We start from the raw sequence: 18,097 nt of genomic DNA on the forward strand, positions 1-18,097 counted from the left end.
TTACAATTGGTCTAAATCCATTCTAAAGCCCAAAACCAAGGGTGGCCCATTCTGCCCCCCTGGTCCATTCTGCCCCCCCTGCCCCTATGACCCGCGAGGTTTTTCGAAGTCTAAAAAGGAAAATTGTTGAGAAAAATATTTTCATTAATGGACAAAAATGAACAGACTAGAACACGGCTGCTCAAAGTTTTTAAATGGCGGGCCAAATTTGAAGCTCACATATGATTGCGGGCCAAAAGTGAAAAATTGATAAGGCCGATGCAAATATTTTTATTTTAACAAAAAAAAACTTTAGCGATAGTAGACATCGAAAATTTTCAAAAATTCAAAAGATTTTTAAATCAACCCAAACATGCTAAAAATGATTCTAAACGCAGGGGAATTCATTATAAATTGATTTTAACTAATTGCACTTAAATTTTCATAAAAATATTGAAGTTTTCTGAAAAAATATTTTTTTGCCCCCTGATTTTTCGGGCCAACTTTGAAGGGGGGGAGGGGACAAAAACTTTAAATAAAATTTGTACCAGCCTTATTTCAAAATAAATAAATATCGTTATTTCAATCCATAAACCGAAAAACAAGGGGTTTCCAGCATCGTGGCAGACTGGTCACTAATCCGGAATTACTTGGAATTTGAGCAAGTAATTCTGTAATTCCGGATTTACTGAGTAATTCCAGAGTAATCCTGGTAATTCCTAATAATCCCAGTAATCCTGGTAATTCCATGATTCTTGTTTGTGAAAACATACTTCAGAAAATAATAAAATAATAAAAAATAACTGTTTAAAAGATAATTTCGATAAACCTTTTATAATTCTATTTATTGCCTATTAATTTTCATGTATGAAACCAAAGTTACAGCTAGTACGGGATCATTCGGATTTTGAGTAAGTAATTCAGTAATTCCAGAATTACTCCGCAATTCTGCAGTAATTCCTATAATTCTGGAATTACCTAGTAAAAAACGAAACTATTGGCACTACGCCCCCCGGGGCATGGCCTTCCTCTAACGTGGGATTTCTGCTCCAGCGCCTCTGACGAGACAGGAGAAACCGGGACCGACGTTTTACTTCACCATCCGATAGAAGCTCAGTGGATAAGGCGGGAATCGAACCCGCGTCTCATAGCATCATCGGGATCGGCAGCCGAAGCCGCTACCCCTGCGCCACGAGACCCACCTTACCTAGTAATTCCGTAGTAATTCGAGTAATTCCATAGGTACTCAGTAATTCGTGTATTTCCCATTAATTCAAGTAACTACTAGTAATTCTTAAAAGGTAAATCGGCAGAATGCATTTGGCTTTTCCTTGATGCTTTTTATGGTTGTAAGAAGTACAGAGCGGATTCGAAATGTCCGCCAATTTGGATGCTCTCTAATTCAAATGTATTCGGATGAAAAACACTCAAACGTCAAAATCAGTTGTCAAACTGACGTTGATGTTTACCACATTATTCGATGATTTCCAAGTAGGGCGTTCAATTTTCCAGGGTTTTGAGTTTACCGGAAAACGGAAAAAATATATTTTTTATCCCGGGAAATTTTTGAAAACGTCATGAAATCTATGTTTTCTTTATATTAGTTATGTTTTTAAAATCAAACTATTAGCACAATACTATTAAAATCAATCTAAACAAGGATAGCAGTTTTTAGATAGCTTAACATTCCAACGCCCAAGGCTCCAAAAAAGTTGGAACGGTAACTTCAACTCGCTGGTTCTCGGGCATAACTCAACCAATCAAGATGATTCTTCTTTCCAGTGATTTGTTAGATGTTTAGATGATTATAGAACTTTGCAGAACTTAAGAGCGAGTTTTTCACCGATGTGAAACAGGTGCTCCGATTTGGATGAAACTTTCAGGGTTTGTTTGTCTATACATGAGATGAACTCATGTCAAATATGAGCCCTCTACGACAAAGGGAAGTGGGGTAAAACGGGCATTGAAGTTTGAGGTCCAAAAAACATGAAAAATCTTAATATGACTGAATATGACAAAATTGAGACCAAAAAGTGCCGTCTTCTTGGCCTACAGGGCAAAAACTAACGTTGTAAAATGTTTGTTCTAGAAAAATCGTAAAACTATGAGAAAAACTACGATTGGCCAAAAAGTTAATACCGTAAGCTTATAGTGCATGAAATTACCTATCTTTTGACCTATGGGAGTATGAGTGTTGGCGGCTGTTGCAAAAAGATATTAAGGTTTTAAAAAAATCAATTTTTAACAGTAATTTGCAAAAGCTATGAGAAAAAGTTAAACCAATCCTGGATGTCTATAGCACATTTTGAAGGGCTTCGAAAGACCATTCGAATGCATCTAAGAGAGTTGGAATTGATGAAGTTTTACGGAAATGCGAGCAATTTTAAGATTTTTCATGTGTTTTGGACCTCAAACTTCAATGCCCGTTTTACCCCACTTCCCTTTGTCGTAGAGGGCTCATATTTGACATGAGTTCATCTCATGTATAGACAAACAAACGCTGAAAGTTTCATGCAAATCGGAGCACCTCGATACGACCTCTAGAACAAACCGAGCAGAATTTACAAATACTGCCTCTTAATTCGATCAAATCTGTAATTTTTGCGATCAAAAACATCGTTCCAACTTTTTTTTTTTCGCGTGTAAAAAAAAATCGCCAAAAATTCCGCAGCGGCAGTCGTTTTAAAAAAGGTGGAACGATGTTTTTGATCGCAAAAATTACAGAATTGATCGAATTAAGTTCTGCACAATTTTAGGATCTAGACATTCTTACAAATCACTGGAAACAAGAATTGTCCCGATTGGTTGAGTAATGCCCGAGAACCAGCGAGTTGAAGTTACTGTTCCTCTTTTTTGGGAGGCTTGGGCGTCTGTGTAAGTTGGACATGCGTTGAGCGTTCCAGTGTTAAACAAATTTTTGCTGTTCTCTGATGTGCTTTGAATTTTATATGCACTACATTTCTAATTCAAATTAAATAAGTATCTTATAAATATTTATTTTTTATTTATTTCTATATGACATGAATAAAACAGCTTGAAAATTGGTTTAAGATGTCTAAAAACAAAAATGACAACAAATAAAATGGTACCAATTTATGTAAATTTTCGAAAAGTTTAAACTTATTAATTGTAATACTTATGTAATTTCCAGGCCAAATTATGATTTTTGTTTAATTTCGGAAATTCCCCGTACAACATATAAAAATCCCGGGAATTTTGTGCCGGGAATTCCCGGGATGGACGTACTATTGCCAAGCACGTGGTTTTGTGCATTTGACAGCTGTCATTCGATCCAATTCTCAATATGCTGGAAGCTAGGCAGTAATTCCAAGTTATTTTTATAAATTTGAGCAATGCTGCGTGGTTTCTGGAAATCCCAAGTAATTCTGGGAAATCAAAGTAATTCATGACATATTGCCAGTAATCCTGGTAATTCCATTTAGACTGGTCAGTAATCCTTGATGCTGGAAACCCCCGAAAAATACATCTATCATCTGAAGTTTTTCGAAAATGTAGTTTTTTTTATACTACATTCACATTTGAGAGAACAAAAAATACATTTTTCTAAAAGTTTCTTTCAATTGGCTAAACTGGTCTTAAAAAAGGCTAAACGATATTTTTTTAAAGAAATTTATTTATCACGGTCTAGTCTAGGTTGATGGGTGATTGCTTATTTTGTGGCTGAAGCCAAACATTATTTAATAAATATAGTTAATGTAAAGCACTTGCACTTGGCAGGTTTCTAAGTGCAAAAAAAGTTTTAAATTGTTTCAATAAGGTAGATTTTTCAAGAAAATATCTGTTTCGTATAATCGTGATCAAAGTATTGATAAATATTTTATTAACATTTAACATAAATTATTAAAATAAATTAAATTTGTTGTTGATTAACATAAACTAGAAATGTTCAGAAATAAAATGTAAACTAAACCTTAATTTTTAAGAATTATAAAATCCCATTACAGGTGGTCCAAAGGGCCACTTTTCACGGTCATTCAAAATGGGTTCGCGGGCCACAAAAATCATCTCGTGGGCCACATTTGGCCCGCGGCCATACTTTGGTCACCCCTGATCTAGAATGAACTCTCAAATGGTTATAATAAATATAATACTTGGTAATAATACTTTTCGATTGCAAATTTTACTTTGCCTAAAAATAAATAATTATTTTTGGGAGTAAATTTTTAATGTATTTTTGCCATACTTCTTTTTTGGCCATGGGAAAGCCCCCCAAAAAGTTTCAGCCAAATTTAAAAATACAAATAAAATTAATTTCCGGCTTTCCTGGGGAATTGCTCAGTTGCAAAGCACTTCCATCTACAAACTACCATGCAACTCCATATAAGCGTTTCCAGCGAATCTTGTTCCAAAATTTCAACGCAACGTTGCGTCACGAGGTCGATACGCTTTCCGCGTGGGCGCAGTTTGTAGTCGTCCGCTGAAACGCGTGTGTCGTGTTCGTCCAATTATACCGCGAATGTCACCCCCCGAAATGGGGCTAAAACTCCAAGCAAAGAAGAGGCCTATTTTTAGCGCGCTCCTGGCTTCATGGAGCGACGCGAACCGTTTCGACTGGGTGGGTGAGTTTTGTTTTGAGTACGTTTCGAGTGACAATTTTGAACTTTTTCTTTTTCATCTGCAAATAGACGACCACCACCGTGGCCGTGAAAAACTTGAAAATCCATCAAAGCATGAAGCGTCTCCATGGGATAAATTTAGAGCGTCAGACACATTATCCAGCGAGAATCCACGATGTTAAATTGCATTTTAATCGAAACGATTCCGGGTAATCGTTTTCCACCTACATCAGACTGTTTGGGTCCAAACAAATCCATCTGCGCCGCGCACGGCCTAATGGAAATCGAATGCCAACTCTCAAGCAAGTGATTCGCGCCATTACCCATTGAAATGTTTACCGATTGTGAGCAACGCTTCAATTAGTCAATATCGGGCCGTTTAAAAGGCGATTTGGTCGGTGGCCAAGATGAAAATTTTCCATTTCTTGGAGTTTTTTTTTTTCGTTCTCTGTAGCAAGGCAAATCGAACGATCTCGCGCGCGGATGTTGAAGAAATACACATGAAAGTAAAAATAACCAGTTGCGCGCTGGATTGACTTTTCCGGAGAGCAAAACACACCGGCACTGGTTTCGGTTTGGGTTATGGAGAAACTCGCCCAACCCAGATCTGGAGACCAGAACCAGCTCTGGGACTGTTTGTTGGTTTTTGGGCCGAGGACGATTGCAACTGGTTGTTGTTTGTTGTTTCATTCGGTTTCAAATGGGGAAATCGGGTTCGCCAGATGACGTCAAGATTTGTGAGTCACTGGAAAATTGTGTTTCTATCTCTTTCATTTGGCTTCTATAATTTAGAAGGATTTAAAAATTAACACAAAAATATCAAAGATCGCATCAAACTTGCAACAAAAAATTAAAAAAAAATATAATAATCTAAAATATACCGTAAACCGGGGTGGCATTGAAAGGATTTCAATTTTTTTTTTTTTTTGAGTATTTTCCAACTGGTAAGGTTTGTATCAAGATTATTATTTTTAAAACATGTTTTGAGGTAGTCCACACAAGGTCCATGCAAATTTCTGAAAAAAAAATCAATGTTGTTTGAAAAAAATGTTGCGTTGAAAATTCATATTTTGATTTTTCAGATTTAAATATGGCGTTCAAATTTTATTTTTACGTCAAATGTACCGTAACTAAGGTTGTTAGAAAAGATTTTAAGAAAAAAAGCAATGTGTATATTTAGTTAATTAAGTTTATAAGCATTTTAACAAAATACATACAAATTTTAGATGAAATTGTTAAAAATTCAGAATTTTGATGAACTAGTTTTCTTTATTAAATTATCGACTAAATTGCATTTTAAACTGAATTCAAAGCACAAATCAAAATTTTTCACATTTTATATCAAATTTGTTCTACTGAAAATGCTTATAACTTTTTAAGTAACTACTTTTGGTTATTTTTTTAGAAGGGTTAGAAAGCCTACTGGGACATACAAAAGTTATTTTTAAATTTAAAATTGCGAAAAAAGATCGAAAAAAACATGATTTTGTTGATATTTCCGACTTTTAGCGAAACTAATTTTAAAATTGTCTTGATAAGAGAGCATTCTTTTATTACGTACTTTTTTTGCTCCCTGATTTTTCGAACCAATATTGACAGCGGGGACATAAACTTTGAAAAATATTTGCACGGATAAATTTAAAACATCAAAATTTAGAAAATTAAGACTGGATTTAACTCAGGTATCCCAATTTTTTTAAATAAAAATATGTATTCTTTGAATGCAAAACATATCAAATAAAGATTTTTTAAACTGCATTTACTGTAATGATTGACCGAGCTAAAAGTGTATTTTAAATTGTTTTTCATTGATTTCATATCTAATTTCATTGAATTTCATTGTTTCCTGATGTTTTTGGAACAGTTTTAAAGGAATAAGAAAAGGAAGGAAAGAATATTCAATAATAGGCCCGTTTGAATATTTTTTTTCCAAAGGATCAACCAAATTTACAAAATTTACACTTTTTAACATGGAAAATTGGACCATTAGTTGTTGTGATATTTTCTGAAATTTTCGAAAAAAAAATCAAAAATGTTCATTCATAGTAGAGTTGAGTAAAAAAAGAGCGAGCCGCTAAAAGAGCCGGTTCACTGAAAAGAGCGAACAAAACGTGGCTTACAAAAAAAAGAACCGCGGTTCTTTTTTAAACTCCGATCTTTTGATAGAACCGTTTCAAGATGGCATGATTTTTGTTATAAATATAATTTATTGAATTTCCAAAATAATAGCATTAATTTTTTTTGAGAATTGAAAATGCAAGTTAAATTAATGCAATGCTTATTAAAAACTATTCCCAAAAGTGAATGATTTTCTAAACAAAATGAAAAAAACTGATTGTACATTAAAATATTACTGGAATACAAATTTGAGTATTTCCAATTGCATATTTTGTAAAAAAACGGAATCGACGTAACACCTTATAATGTGGCCCTCTTAAACCTTGCAGTTTCGTCAACGGATCGACAGGCGTGTATCGTTCTTTTTGCGACAAGACTCCGCCTCCCGGGTCTCCTAAGTGTGAAGGTATGGCACGGGGAGAGGGCACCGAACACCTATATTAACACTTAGAATTTTTGCGTCTGCCTCGGGATTCGAACCGGCGACCTCTGGATTGTGAGTCCAGTGCGCGGTCCGATTGATCCACACAGGTAAAATATTACCAAAAATATACTGAATAGTTTAGAGATTTTGGAAAAAAAAATAAATCCTTTTGTCCGATTAAACTTTAGCTTTTATAGACTTTATCGATTGAATCAGAATATAGAAAAGAGTTCACAGAATATTTCTCAAAATAAAATATCAGATTTAGTTTAATTCTTGCAGAAATAAACGCAGTTTTTAAATTAATAGCATTTTTTCAGCTTTTTGCGACATTTTAGATTTAGTCTTGGATGCCATTCAATTACTTCAATGTTTAGGTTCGAGTAGAAATCTTGACATATAGACCACCTATGGTTTTCAAGGGCATCTTCTAGTTTCAGCTTAAATTTTTTATCGAATAATTAATAAATGTCCAATGTGAAATAACATATTAAATCACACGATTCTTAAACAAAAAAAAACCTTTTCATACAAATTTTGAAAAAGAGCGAAAGAGCAATTCAAAAGAGCGGCTCTTTTTAAAGAGCGAACGAAAATGTGGGTAGTTTTGCCCACCTCTAACGAAGCACTTTTTGAATCAACAAAATGTTTGCTGAATATAATCAACAAAAAAATTGCGTTGTAACAAACCTGGATTTTCCCCATTTTTTAACAAAAGTCTTTTGTTGTTTTGAAAAAGCTGCTTTGACGTTTAGCGTTAATCCAACAAAAATCCATGATTTCAAATCAACAAAACGTTTTGTTGATTCAAGTATGCCTTATTTTTCTGCGTGCATTAAAAACTGTAGTCAACATTTTCTTTGGGTAAGGTTTTTAATTTTTCCGAAAAAAAACATTGTTTCATATTTCCCTATTTTGGTTTTGACAACATATAAAAAAATCAAGAATTAAATTTTGCGGAAAAAAAATTATTTAAAAATTGGTAAAAAATAATTCTTGCGCATCATTTTTTCTAAATAGTCCCCAAAAACCTACAACTTTGCCGAAGACACCAAATTGATCAGATAATTCCTTCAAAAGATACAGAATTACGTACCATTTTTGTGGGGACAATTGCCAAAATTGTATGGAGACATTTATGGGTGAACCAATGACACAAAATTGCTTCTTTGGTGATAAGGAAGCCCCCAAAAAGTTTGATCAAAATCAGAAAATTCTGTAATTCTGTAATTTCGGAATACATTCGTCCGGCTTCAGCTGAAGATTCATGCTGTCCCATGTTGCATGTTCGAGTGTAGACCTACAGGAAAACCTTGCCGCGAGGAGAGGTGAGTGAGAAGTACACGAACCACCTACGACATAATTCCTCGGGCGGCCCAGGTCAACTCGAAGTTACCCCAGGCACCCCCAGTGCAGGACACATTGGGGGTAGAAAGTGGATAGAATTTTCAGTGAATACAATAGTTATGACAATATAGGTTCATATAATCCTTATTTCTTGATCTTACCTTTTGACACTATCAAACCTAGCAATATTACTATTGCATCTTACCATTCCCTTTTGGTAGTGTCAACTTCAAACCTTCATCCATTGTACAATTAACGCAGAATTTCCACTATATCCTTCATGCGGAATCGTCGTCTACTTTCTTCGCCTTATTATCACTTAACCACGACGCGATATTGTTCTCACATTTTTTGAGCTTCTACGACCGATTGTTATTCACGCACTTATAAAAATACTTGTTCTGTTTCGCGGCTTTGTGAAAAATACACGTGTGTTGGCTGATACAATGACTTTTTCGGTCATCGTATGCTCGCAAGGTACATGAAAGAGAAAAAGAGAGAAAAAATGGGATAAGTACAATGTAAAATAAAATCGAACATTGAATAACAGACTAACACAGAAAGAAAGAATAAAGAAACCTTCAGAACTACCAACTTGTAACGAGAAGCTTACTAGAAAACAACTGAAGTTGTGAAATATGGGACAAGACAAACAAACTTGAATAGCTAACATACATATTAAAACAGTTTGAACGTACCTTTAATCATATTAACAGTTATGCCCAAATTTCTTACCAAATTATTTTCAGCAGTTACATTTCTACAATAATGTATTGCGATTCCAAGTTAGAATAATTGAGTAGTTAAAGTTTATGGGTTAAGAGACAAGTTATAGCAATAGCAAAATAAATAGATGTATAGATTTTACTAAATTTTATCTTAAAAGAATAGGAAAAATCTAGCTTGTTTTTGAAAATAGCCAATGCACCAAGAGCAAACATACAGCATGTCACGTTCACACCATATGGAGTAAATGTGATAAACTATATGTCCACATTCGGGGCACCACCTTTTTCAGAATATAGGAAATGATAGAAGGAAGACCCCATTGTGTAGAGCGGAAGGCTTCTACAACACTTAGAACTCAGACCAGGCATCCTCTGAAATAAGAGAGAAAGACAAATATTAAAATTGTGGTATTATCACTAAATCCTATCATCCTTTCACCCCCCAAGACATGGTCTATCCTTCGTGCCTTCGTGTCTTGGGTGATGGCGAATTCTACCTTCTTCAATGATCTTCGGACCACCTCCAACTAGAATTCACAACAGGACCTCCCTCGGCTCCAGTTTACAACATGACAGCGACGAGAACACAGCCGAATGGGAGTTGACAGTATCAAATGCATGCTATACCCTTTGCTTTGCTGGATACTTACTAATAGCAAAGGGCGAGAGTCCTGCGACTCTCAGCAATCACGAATACTGCCCATTTGCCACAGTTTGATCCAAATCAGAAAATAAAAATAAAATCAATTTTCGGAAATCGGGGAGAATTGCACCTATATCATCATCCTAGGCAAACTTGGATAACGGTTTTAGTAATTTGATTTCCAGAAATGAAAAATTAATATATAAGCGTGTCCCAAAAAATATATAACGAGGAAATAGATTAGAAATACCTTTTAACCTCTTTTAACGATAGATCATCACAATTCGAATGCCCTTTCGTTATGCAAAAAGGCTTTTCTTGTATGGAAAGTGAACACAACATTTCTGCCAAATCAAAAATACTTCAAATTTAATTCAGTGAATTTTCATATTTTCGGAATATTGCAAATATCTTTTGATTTTTGAGTTTTTAAGTCATGTTAGCAGCCATTTAAAAAAGGATGAAGTAAGAACAGTGAACAAACTGTTCAGTTTGAACCATCAGGTCCAAATATCAGTCTTGGCCATGAACTAAAAAATCTACAATTTTCATTCATTCTCGAAAAAAAAGAACCGCCACTTCCAGCGCAACACTCACATGTGGTGTTAATTGAGCCAATCCAAGCCAAAATGTTCCGTGACTTGCGCCACGGTCCATGCTAAATTACATGCCCCACCAAACTGTGGGCCGCCACCGAGAGCAGCGACGCAGCTGTTGGCACTTAGTTAGACTTCATCCTCCCCTATCGTAAACCGTGGCGAAAGTGTAACAAATCGCTCCCCTCCTGCAAAGACGACCAACGTCAAAATAACTAATCCTCTTATTTATTATTTCTAAAAGTCTCTCGGAAAAGCGTTTTTCCACACATTCGCTAATGATTTCGTTTGCTCTTTCTTCTTTTTTTTTCTCGTTTCATTTGCAGAATTTATGGAAATGATGACCGGTTAAGCTGCGCCAGGACTTTTACTCGCGTGTGTCACCACCCACCACCCAGCACCCACAACGTCAACGATTTCGTCATCGTCATCCGAGAACCACCCACTCCTCTTTCCCGCGCTTCCCCCTTCCTTGAAGAAAGTCCCTCGCCTTTTGCCCTCTAAAAGTTTCATCATTCTTTCATGTTTTAGAGCAACTTGTGTGTTGAACGTGTATTGTTACTTGGAGTCAGTTTGAAGTTTAAAGTCTGTCTCGGCTAGCGCAGATAGCAAAGTTTTTTGTAGCGAAGAAACGGAGTCACAATGTACGGATTAAGTTGTAAGCTAAATCAAACTAAACACAAAAAAAGAAAACAAACGCTGCGGCAAACCTATTAGTATTTTACTTGCAAATCTTTGGAAATCTATTTAAAGATTCGTTTTAACTGAATTGTGTAGCATTGTTTCTCTGCATTAAGAAAATATTACGAACTTTTTTTTTATTATTTGTATCTTCTGCATTATTAATGTTTAATAATAAAGAAAACCAGGTTAATTAAAAAAAATCAATCGAAAGTTGTTTTCACATTCTTCGAAAATCCTACAACTTGCCCCTCATGAACGGCTTCAGGTACAGCTCGAACGTCCTGTTGACCGGCTCCTGGTTCAGCGGACTCTTCATCGCGTCCTCAAACAGCCGCTCGTACACGTTCCCGTCGTACGCGCCCAGCGTCGAGCCGAGGATAAAGTCCGGATAGTCGAACGCGTCCACGATGGACACCGCATTCGGGCGGATGGCCCCGAGCGACGCTTCGTACTTGCGCTGCAGCTCGACCAGATCCGGGTCCGACATGGTCGTGAACTGAAGTTAGAAGTGAGTTATTGCTAGGCTTGTAAGATATTGAGGATCGACCTACCCTCAACAGATCGCCGGTGATCCGCAGAGCCTCGTCGTACACCACAAGCCGACAAATCTCGCGCAGAACTTCGCCCAGTGGCTGCGAAGCAGTCTGGCAAGCCTGTTCAATAGCTGCGTACGCGGACTGCAAGATGAAACCACGGCAGTGAATCTCCGCGAGACGCACCAACTCCAGTCCGGTTTCGTTGGTGGCTTCTTGCGGCGTACGACCGGCCTTTACGCGCTGCTGGATGTGCTCGTTGGCCAGACGAAGTCGGTTGGCGGTAACCGCTTGGAACGCTGCGATGATCACTGGGATCGAGTCACTCCAGGCGAAGCGTTTGACGGGCTTCGTGGCGTACTGTTCCAAGTAGCGAACCGTTGGCATCAGCTGTTGACCCTCCAGGGCCTGGTTCCAGACTTTGACGAGGTATCTGAAAAAAACTGTTAAGATCGCAGTCTACACCGCAAAAATCCCAAGAACTCACCTGGCAGTCTGCAAGTACAAAACGGTATTTTCACCCTCGTACGTAACCGCAGCTGTTGCCAACCCGTACATGCTCAAAAAGTTCGCACTAGTCAAATACCCGTGGCCACCGCAAGATAGTCGACAGACCTCAACCCCAGCCGCGGTATCCGCAGAAGAAACCGCCTTCAAGCAACATGCCATGGCGTGCAACTCCGGCAGCCGGTCCGTATTACCCGTCTCCAAATCTACCTGAGTCGCTTCGTACATCTCCCACAGGTTGTCCGCACTCAGCTTCAGGGCAATAGCTTTGGCGATCTGAGGCAGCAGCTTGACCTGCTGAGTTTGATGATCAATAACTTGAACCTCCGGCTTGTTCGGATCAATCACGCTCTGACGACGAACGCAGGAATATCGAACGGCAATGGTGGCAGCTTTCGCCAAAAGCTGGGCCATGTTCCGAGTGATGATAACCCGTACAAAAACCATTGTTCCATAATTCAGCACCGACGATATCGGCTTCTGGTAAGTACCATCCCGCAGTAGCTTTGCATTCTTCATCAACATGTTACTTCGTGGGATTCGAAAGTTTTTAAATCCCAAAAACCCGTTGTTGACTCCATTGAAGCCAACTTTGTGTCCAATCTCGCCAATTTCAAGCCCCGACAGGGGCATGTGCGTTTCTTCGTCCCGAATCTGCACCATGAAGGGATTCACACCATGATATCGACCTTTCGAGTACAGCTTTGCCATAACGATGCAGTGGTTGACCGTGTGACCCACTAAAATGAGACAAACCATCAAATACTCTAGCCCGAACCACAACCCATCCCAAACTCACACGCCCCCGGCCACCACTTGTACGAGCTCAACCTGGGACTATTAATCACAATCTCGTCCGTCTCTTCATCAAACGTGGCCGTAGTTTCGAGCCCCCGCAGAAACGTCCCATGGCCCAGCTCCGTCTGCGCATAGGACCCAATAATCTCACAGTTGACCGCCTTCTGGAGCCACCGGTCCTGCTGTTCCGCACTTCCATGGGCCTTGATCGACGGTATGAACATGCTAAAGTGGATCCGCAGCGGGTTGACCTCGCGGATGAAGCCATCCCCTAACATTATCTCCATGAAGTTGCTGGAAAAAGGTTCAACTTTTAACCCATTTTTAAAACGCAACTTCATTCTCAACTCACACAAAGTTGTTCGCGTCGTAGCCCTGCTTCTTGAGCAATTCTCGCGTTTTGGAGAAGATGGCCGTGGCCTTGCGGACCGTTTCTTCGTACACCTCCTGGTGGGAGGCAAAGTGAAGCGGGACGCTGTCGCGGAATTCCGGCTGGTTCATGCAGAAGTGTTCTGGGGAAAGATTGTCAAAGTTTAAATGTTTGTTAGGCCGTTGCACATATTTTTCAAAGTTTATGTTCAAAAAATTATAGTAGTGTTTTGGAATCGGGATGATGGCAATTATGCATTGCAATTGAAATTACATTTAAAAATTAACAAAATACGTTTTTTTTCTTGTATTTTTAAATGCAGTATTTTTCGAAAATATACTTAAAATTTAAGTTATTTCAATTAGGGTATCAAATGATCGGGATTTTTTTCGTTATATTATGTCCCTTAGTAAGGCCAAACTATTTTTAGTTCCAAGGAGCGATTTTCAAAGTAGAAAGACAACTGGCAGTAGAAAGTGGTTAGGAAACGAAAAAACGGGATTTTTACATACATTTCAACAGTTATGGCAAAAATAACAAAAAATCGGTTTTTCACAATATGAGTATCAAATAATCGGAAAATTTTCATAAATTTCGAAGGAAATATTTGTTTTTTTTTGTAAATGCACAAACAAGTTCACAAAACTACGTATTTTTGAAAATATACTCACAATTTTGGTTTTTACAATCTGGGTATCTAATGATCGGGAATTTTGCATAATATTCGAAAGTTTCAATACTTTTTTTCTGAGAGTACACAATATTTTTATAAAATTTCAAATTTTCGATACAAAAATAATGAAAATTTTGGTTTTTCACAATATGGGTATCAAATTATCGAGATTAATTGATAAATTTTGATTTTTTTTTTTGAAAATACGTAGTTTTGTGAAAATTTTGAGTGCTTTCAAAAAAGAATTATAACTATCGAATGTTATGAAATATCACTAGTTACCAATATTGTCAAAAAACTATTTTTTTAGTAAAAGGAGTATTTTTTAGAAATTAAAAATTAAAAAAACTATACATGTTTTTAAAGAAATTTATGACAAAATCTTGTCAAAAACTAATATGAAAAATTCCCGATCATTTGATACTCATATTGTAAACTGCAGCTTAGTACCGTAAACCGGGGAGATAGGTTAGGATAGGATTTCAATTTATTTTTAAATTTTTTCAAGTTATAAAGTTTTTATCAAGAGCATTATTTTTAAAACATGTACTGGGGTAGGCCACACAAAGTCCATGCACTATTTTTGAAAAAAAAAGTTTTTTCAATGGTGTTTAAAAAAAATTTGCGTTAAAAATTCTTATTTTGAATTTCGGGGAAGCTTTGATAATCATAGTTTTTCTTGTTAAAATGAGATTTAAGGAGTTCAAATATTATTTTTACGTCAAATGTACCATCACTAAGGTTAAGAAAAAAACAATGTGTATATTTAGTTAACTAAGTTCAATTTTTATTAACTAAATACATATAAATCTCAGAAAAAAATGTTTTAACAAAACAAAAAGTCTGAATTTTGCCAGAAATTTGTTGAAACCAGTTTTCTCTACAAAATTGTCGATTCATATTGCATTTTAAACTGAATTCGAAGCATAAACCAAACGTTTTCATATTTTTTGTCAAATTTGTTCAAATGAAAATTCCTATAAATTTGGAGATTTTTTTTAATTATGTTTCAACAACAAATAATGTTTATGACTTAATAATTTAAAAGAAAATGTTCCAAATAATCTGAACATGCATTCCGTTTTCCGATTCAAATTCATGTTCGAGAAAATTATGACAATTTTAGAATATTAAAATAATAGTATTTATCAACATATTTTTAATTTTGTTAACTAACATTTTAAACTCTTCAAAATTTTATGAAAACTGCTACATGTATGTATTCTCTACCACGATCAGTATGATTCCATACCATTCCGTACGTATTGAATTTGTACTCTACATTTTGCGGAATAATCTTAACCCTATCAAAGTCACCTCGGCTATCAAAGTAACCCCGGTTTATGGTACCCCTAAACAACTCTAAACTGATTAACCCTCTACTGCCCAAATTATTTTTCGATTTTTTTATATTTACCGTGTTCAGGAGGTCATTTTGAGCAACTTTTGTTTATGTTTTTCTTGTTTCATTTTTAGTATTTTAATTTTCATTTATCTTGTTAAGTTTATGTTTGTTTTTGGTAGTATTTAGCATATACTAACACCTCCTATCATTACATTTTGCCTATCTAATTTTTTCATGTTTTTACAGTCACTTTTTCATTTTTTACTTGATTTAGTAGAGGCATAGTCTGGGACACTACAAAACTTATTGCATACTTAATTTTACTTAAAGTATAGGAAATGTTAGTAAAAAACACAGACAGAGTTGACCCCTAAAAAATGACATCTTTAAAAACATTGCACAGTGGTCCAGATCGCAAAATTAAGTGGAAAATGGATTTTCCGAAAAATGGTGACGTTTTGGAGCTTTGGTGTCGCAAATGAGTTGTTGCAAATGGAAAGGGGCAACTTTTGGTTTGGTTGAAAATTAAGGTGGTTCACGATTAGGGTGATTTGGAAAATTTAAGTTTACAGGAATAATTTTGGGATTTTTTTTTGTCTTCTAGAAAGTTGTTAGAATGGCCAATTCAAGCAACTTTGTTGAAGACACCAAAATTTTATCTCGTAATCTACGCCGTCTATGACCAAATTTATAGAAAGCCTCTGAGCAAACTTTCAAAAATCATTTTTTTGAACGTGCAATTCAGGGTTAACTTTTAGAGAAAAGTGAAACGCTGAATAAATCTCAGGGGTGTTTTTCTTTAAACTCGAGATATCTTCATTTGAAAAAGTCTTATTTTCAAAAGAAAACCATATAGGACCTCCCTAACAAAATTCGAAAATTGTTCAAATATATGTTTTTCCATGCAATTTTGCCCGCTGAATCCCTCAGAATTGAGCAAAAATGCAACAAAACGATTTTTGGCCATATTTTGGGTTTTGGGTTTGTTTTTTAAAGCTCTAAAAGTGCTCCGAATATCACTTTTCTCTAAAAGTAAACCCTGAATTGCCACGTTCAAAAAACTGATTATTGAAGGTTTGCTCAGATGCTTTCTATAAATTTGGTCATAAAAGGCGTAGATTACGAGATAAAATTTTGGTGTCTTCGACAAAGTTGCTTGAATTGTCCATCCCAACAACTTTCTAGAAGACGAAAAAATTCCCAAAAATATTCCTGTAAAGTTAGATTTTCAAAATCACCCTAATCGTGAACCACCCTTTCCATTTGCAACAACTCTTCTGAAGACACCAAAGCTCCAAACCGTCACCATTTTTCGAAAAATCCATTTTCCACTTAATTTTGCGATCTGGACCACTGTGCATTGGCAAAGTCACATAAAACAAGTAAAACTTCCAACCCTAAAATTATCTAAAATTTTAAGAGTTCTTCTTTCCAATGCATTTTAAAGATCAAAAATTGGTTGAAAAATGGATTTTTGGCGATTTTTCAGATCGAAGCCCGTCTAAAGGCGGGGTTAGGTTGTTGAGGGTTAAGAAATTTCAAATCCAAGATGGCAGCCAAAATGTCGGAGATGAAATATTTAGAGAATTTTTTTGGTAATTTAATATGCAATCAAGCATTCAAATTTGACTAAAATAAGGTCGCAGAACTCGAATTTCGCTTCGCATCGCTGGGGACGTTGCTTTCAGCGGATTGCAGGATGCATTTCGCCATGTATGAAAGATTGATTTCCAGAACAGTTGCCTAGGAATTGATAATTGGGAATAAAACCAATTCTATCTGGACCAGATTCTCATGGTGACGGCAAAAAAAAACATTTGGAAAATGGGAAGTGTTTATGTTCCACGTTTTTAAGGTGACAAGGGAAAATCTCCACGGTGTTCCCAAATAAGTTTCGCGATTATTTAAAGTCGCATACAAATCATCCGATAATTGAACTTGCGGATAATTGATTCTGGACTGTGATGCAAATGTTGTGATGTGTTTGTCGCCTTTTCGACACATTTTTGAAAAAAAAATCCATGCAAATTTACCTTTTTATTTGCATGCTATGTTTGAAACCACTTGCATAAAAACATTTTTATCAGTAATTCATCTACTAATAAATAACACCGTCGTCCTGGCAATTTAAAGATTACAGTATCTCCAGCGATAACGCTACCTGTTTTGGTCTCAAGTTGTGTTTATTTCTCCAGAAAGGTGCTGATAATAAAATCCATCAATATTGGAGCGTACGTGCATAATAACAATCGCCTTTCATTTTCATTGTCGTGTTAATCTTGATTATGTTACTGCATTTTCTTGCAAAAAAAAACCTTAACTTATTCGACTTTGTTTGGGTCTACTAACCTCTGTCGCGTTTCGCATCCAACTTCTCCTTTCCGCCAACCCACCACAGAGTGAATTCATTCTTGTCAAATGTACACTTGCTGCGTTCATCCAGCAGATCTTTATTTACGGCACTTCCAGATGGCATTCTTGCTAGTCGTTCTTCAAGAATATTCCCAAATTGTTCACCTTACAGCACTTAACTGCTGGAATAAGTCAGGTGCCGTCTCAGCTTCTCCACACAATTTGCCCGACTAAACCAGTTCGACGTCGTCGTGCTATCTTGTCGCACCCGCCATTTTGACGTTCCGAGAAAAACGCGTTTTAATGTTTGACCTTGAATATTCAAAAACGAGAGCACGCAATGTAAACAATAACAATCACGTTTTGTTTGGCTCACCATTCTGTGCATTGTCCCAAAGTTTGGTTGAAGTTGGTTGCTGGAGT

The 18,097-nt window shown here is 36.4% G+C and overlaps 2 protein-coding genes across 2 annotated transcripts in view; one reads left to right on the plus strand and one right to left on the minus strand.

The window, feature by feature from the left end:
- Nucleotides 1–11,296, plus strand: part of LOC120432595 (troponin C) — a 27,322-nt gene extending 16,026 nt beyond the window's left edge. The window contains exon 5 of the mRNA XM_039597833.2: nucleotides 10,739–11,296. Coding sequence (XP_039453767.1) covers nucleotides 10,739–10,764 — 26 coding nt within the window. The 3' untranslated portion in view covers nucleotides 10,765–11,296. The remainder of the gene's footprint in view (nucleotides 1–10,738) is intronic.
- LOC120432593 (probable peroxisomal acyl-coenzyme A oxidase 1) lies at nucleotides 10,912–17,909 on the minus strand. Its single transcript, XM_039597831.2, has 6 exons — nucleotides 17,672–17,909; nucleotides 13,287–13,446; nucleotides 12,936–13,228; nucleotides 12,117–12,876; nucleotides 11,648–12,062; nucleotides 10,912–11,592 (listed from the first exon to the last, which is right to left on the minus strand). The coding sequence occupies exons 1-6, from the start codon at nucleotides 17,796–17,798 to the stop codon at nucleotides 11,332–11,334; spliced, it is 2,016 nt and encodes a 671-aa protein (XP_039453765.1). The 5' UTR covers nucleotides 17,799–17,909; the 3' UTR covers nucleotides 10,912–11,331.
- Between the last annotated feature and the right edge of the window lie 188 nt (nucleotides 17,910–18,097).

The sequence above is a fragment of the Culex pipiens genome, chromosome 3 (genome assembly GCF_016801865.2).
Source record: "Culex pipiens pallens isolate TS chromosome 3, TS_CPP_V2, whole genome shotgun sequence".
NCBI classification, from domain to species: Eukaryota; Metazoa; Arthropoda; class Insecta; order Diptera; family Culicidae; genus Culex; species Culex pipiens.

Bases quoted from the DNA above. Each gene is read 5' to 3' on its own strand.
- LOC120432593 (XM_039597831.2), bottom strand. From the start codon at position 17,798: ATGCCATCTGGAAGTGCCGTAAATAAAGATCTGCTGGATGAACGCAGC. The intron at 13,229-13,286 runs GTGAGTTGAGAA...ACCTTTTTCCAG, and splicing joins TACGACGCGAACAACTTTGT to CAACTTCATGGAGATAATGT. The intron at 12,063-12,116 runs GTGAGTTCTTGG...AGTTTTTTTCAG, and splicing joins TTGTACTTGCAGACTGCCAG to ATACCTCGTCAAAGTCTGGA.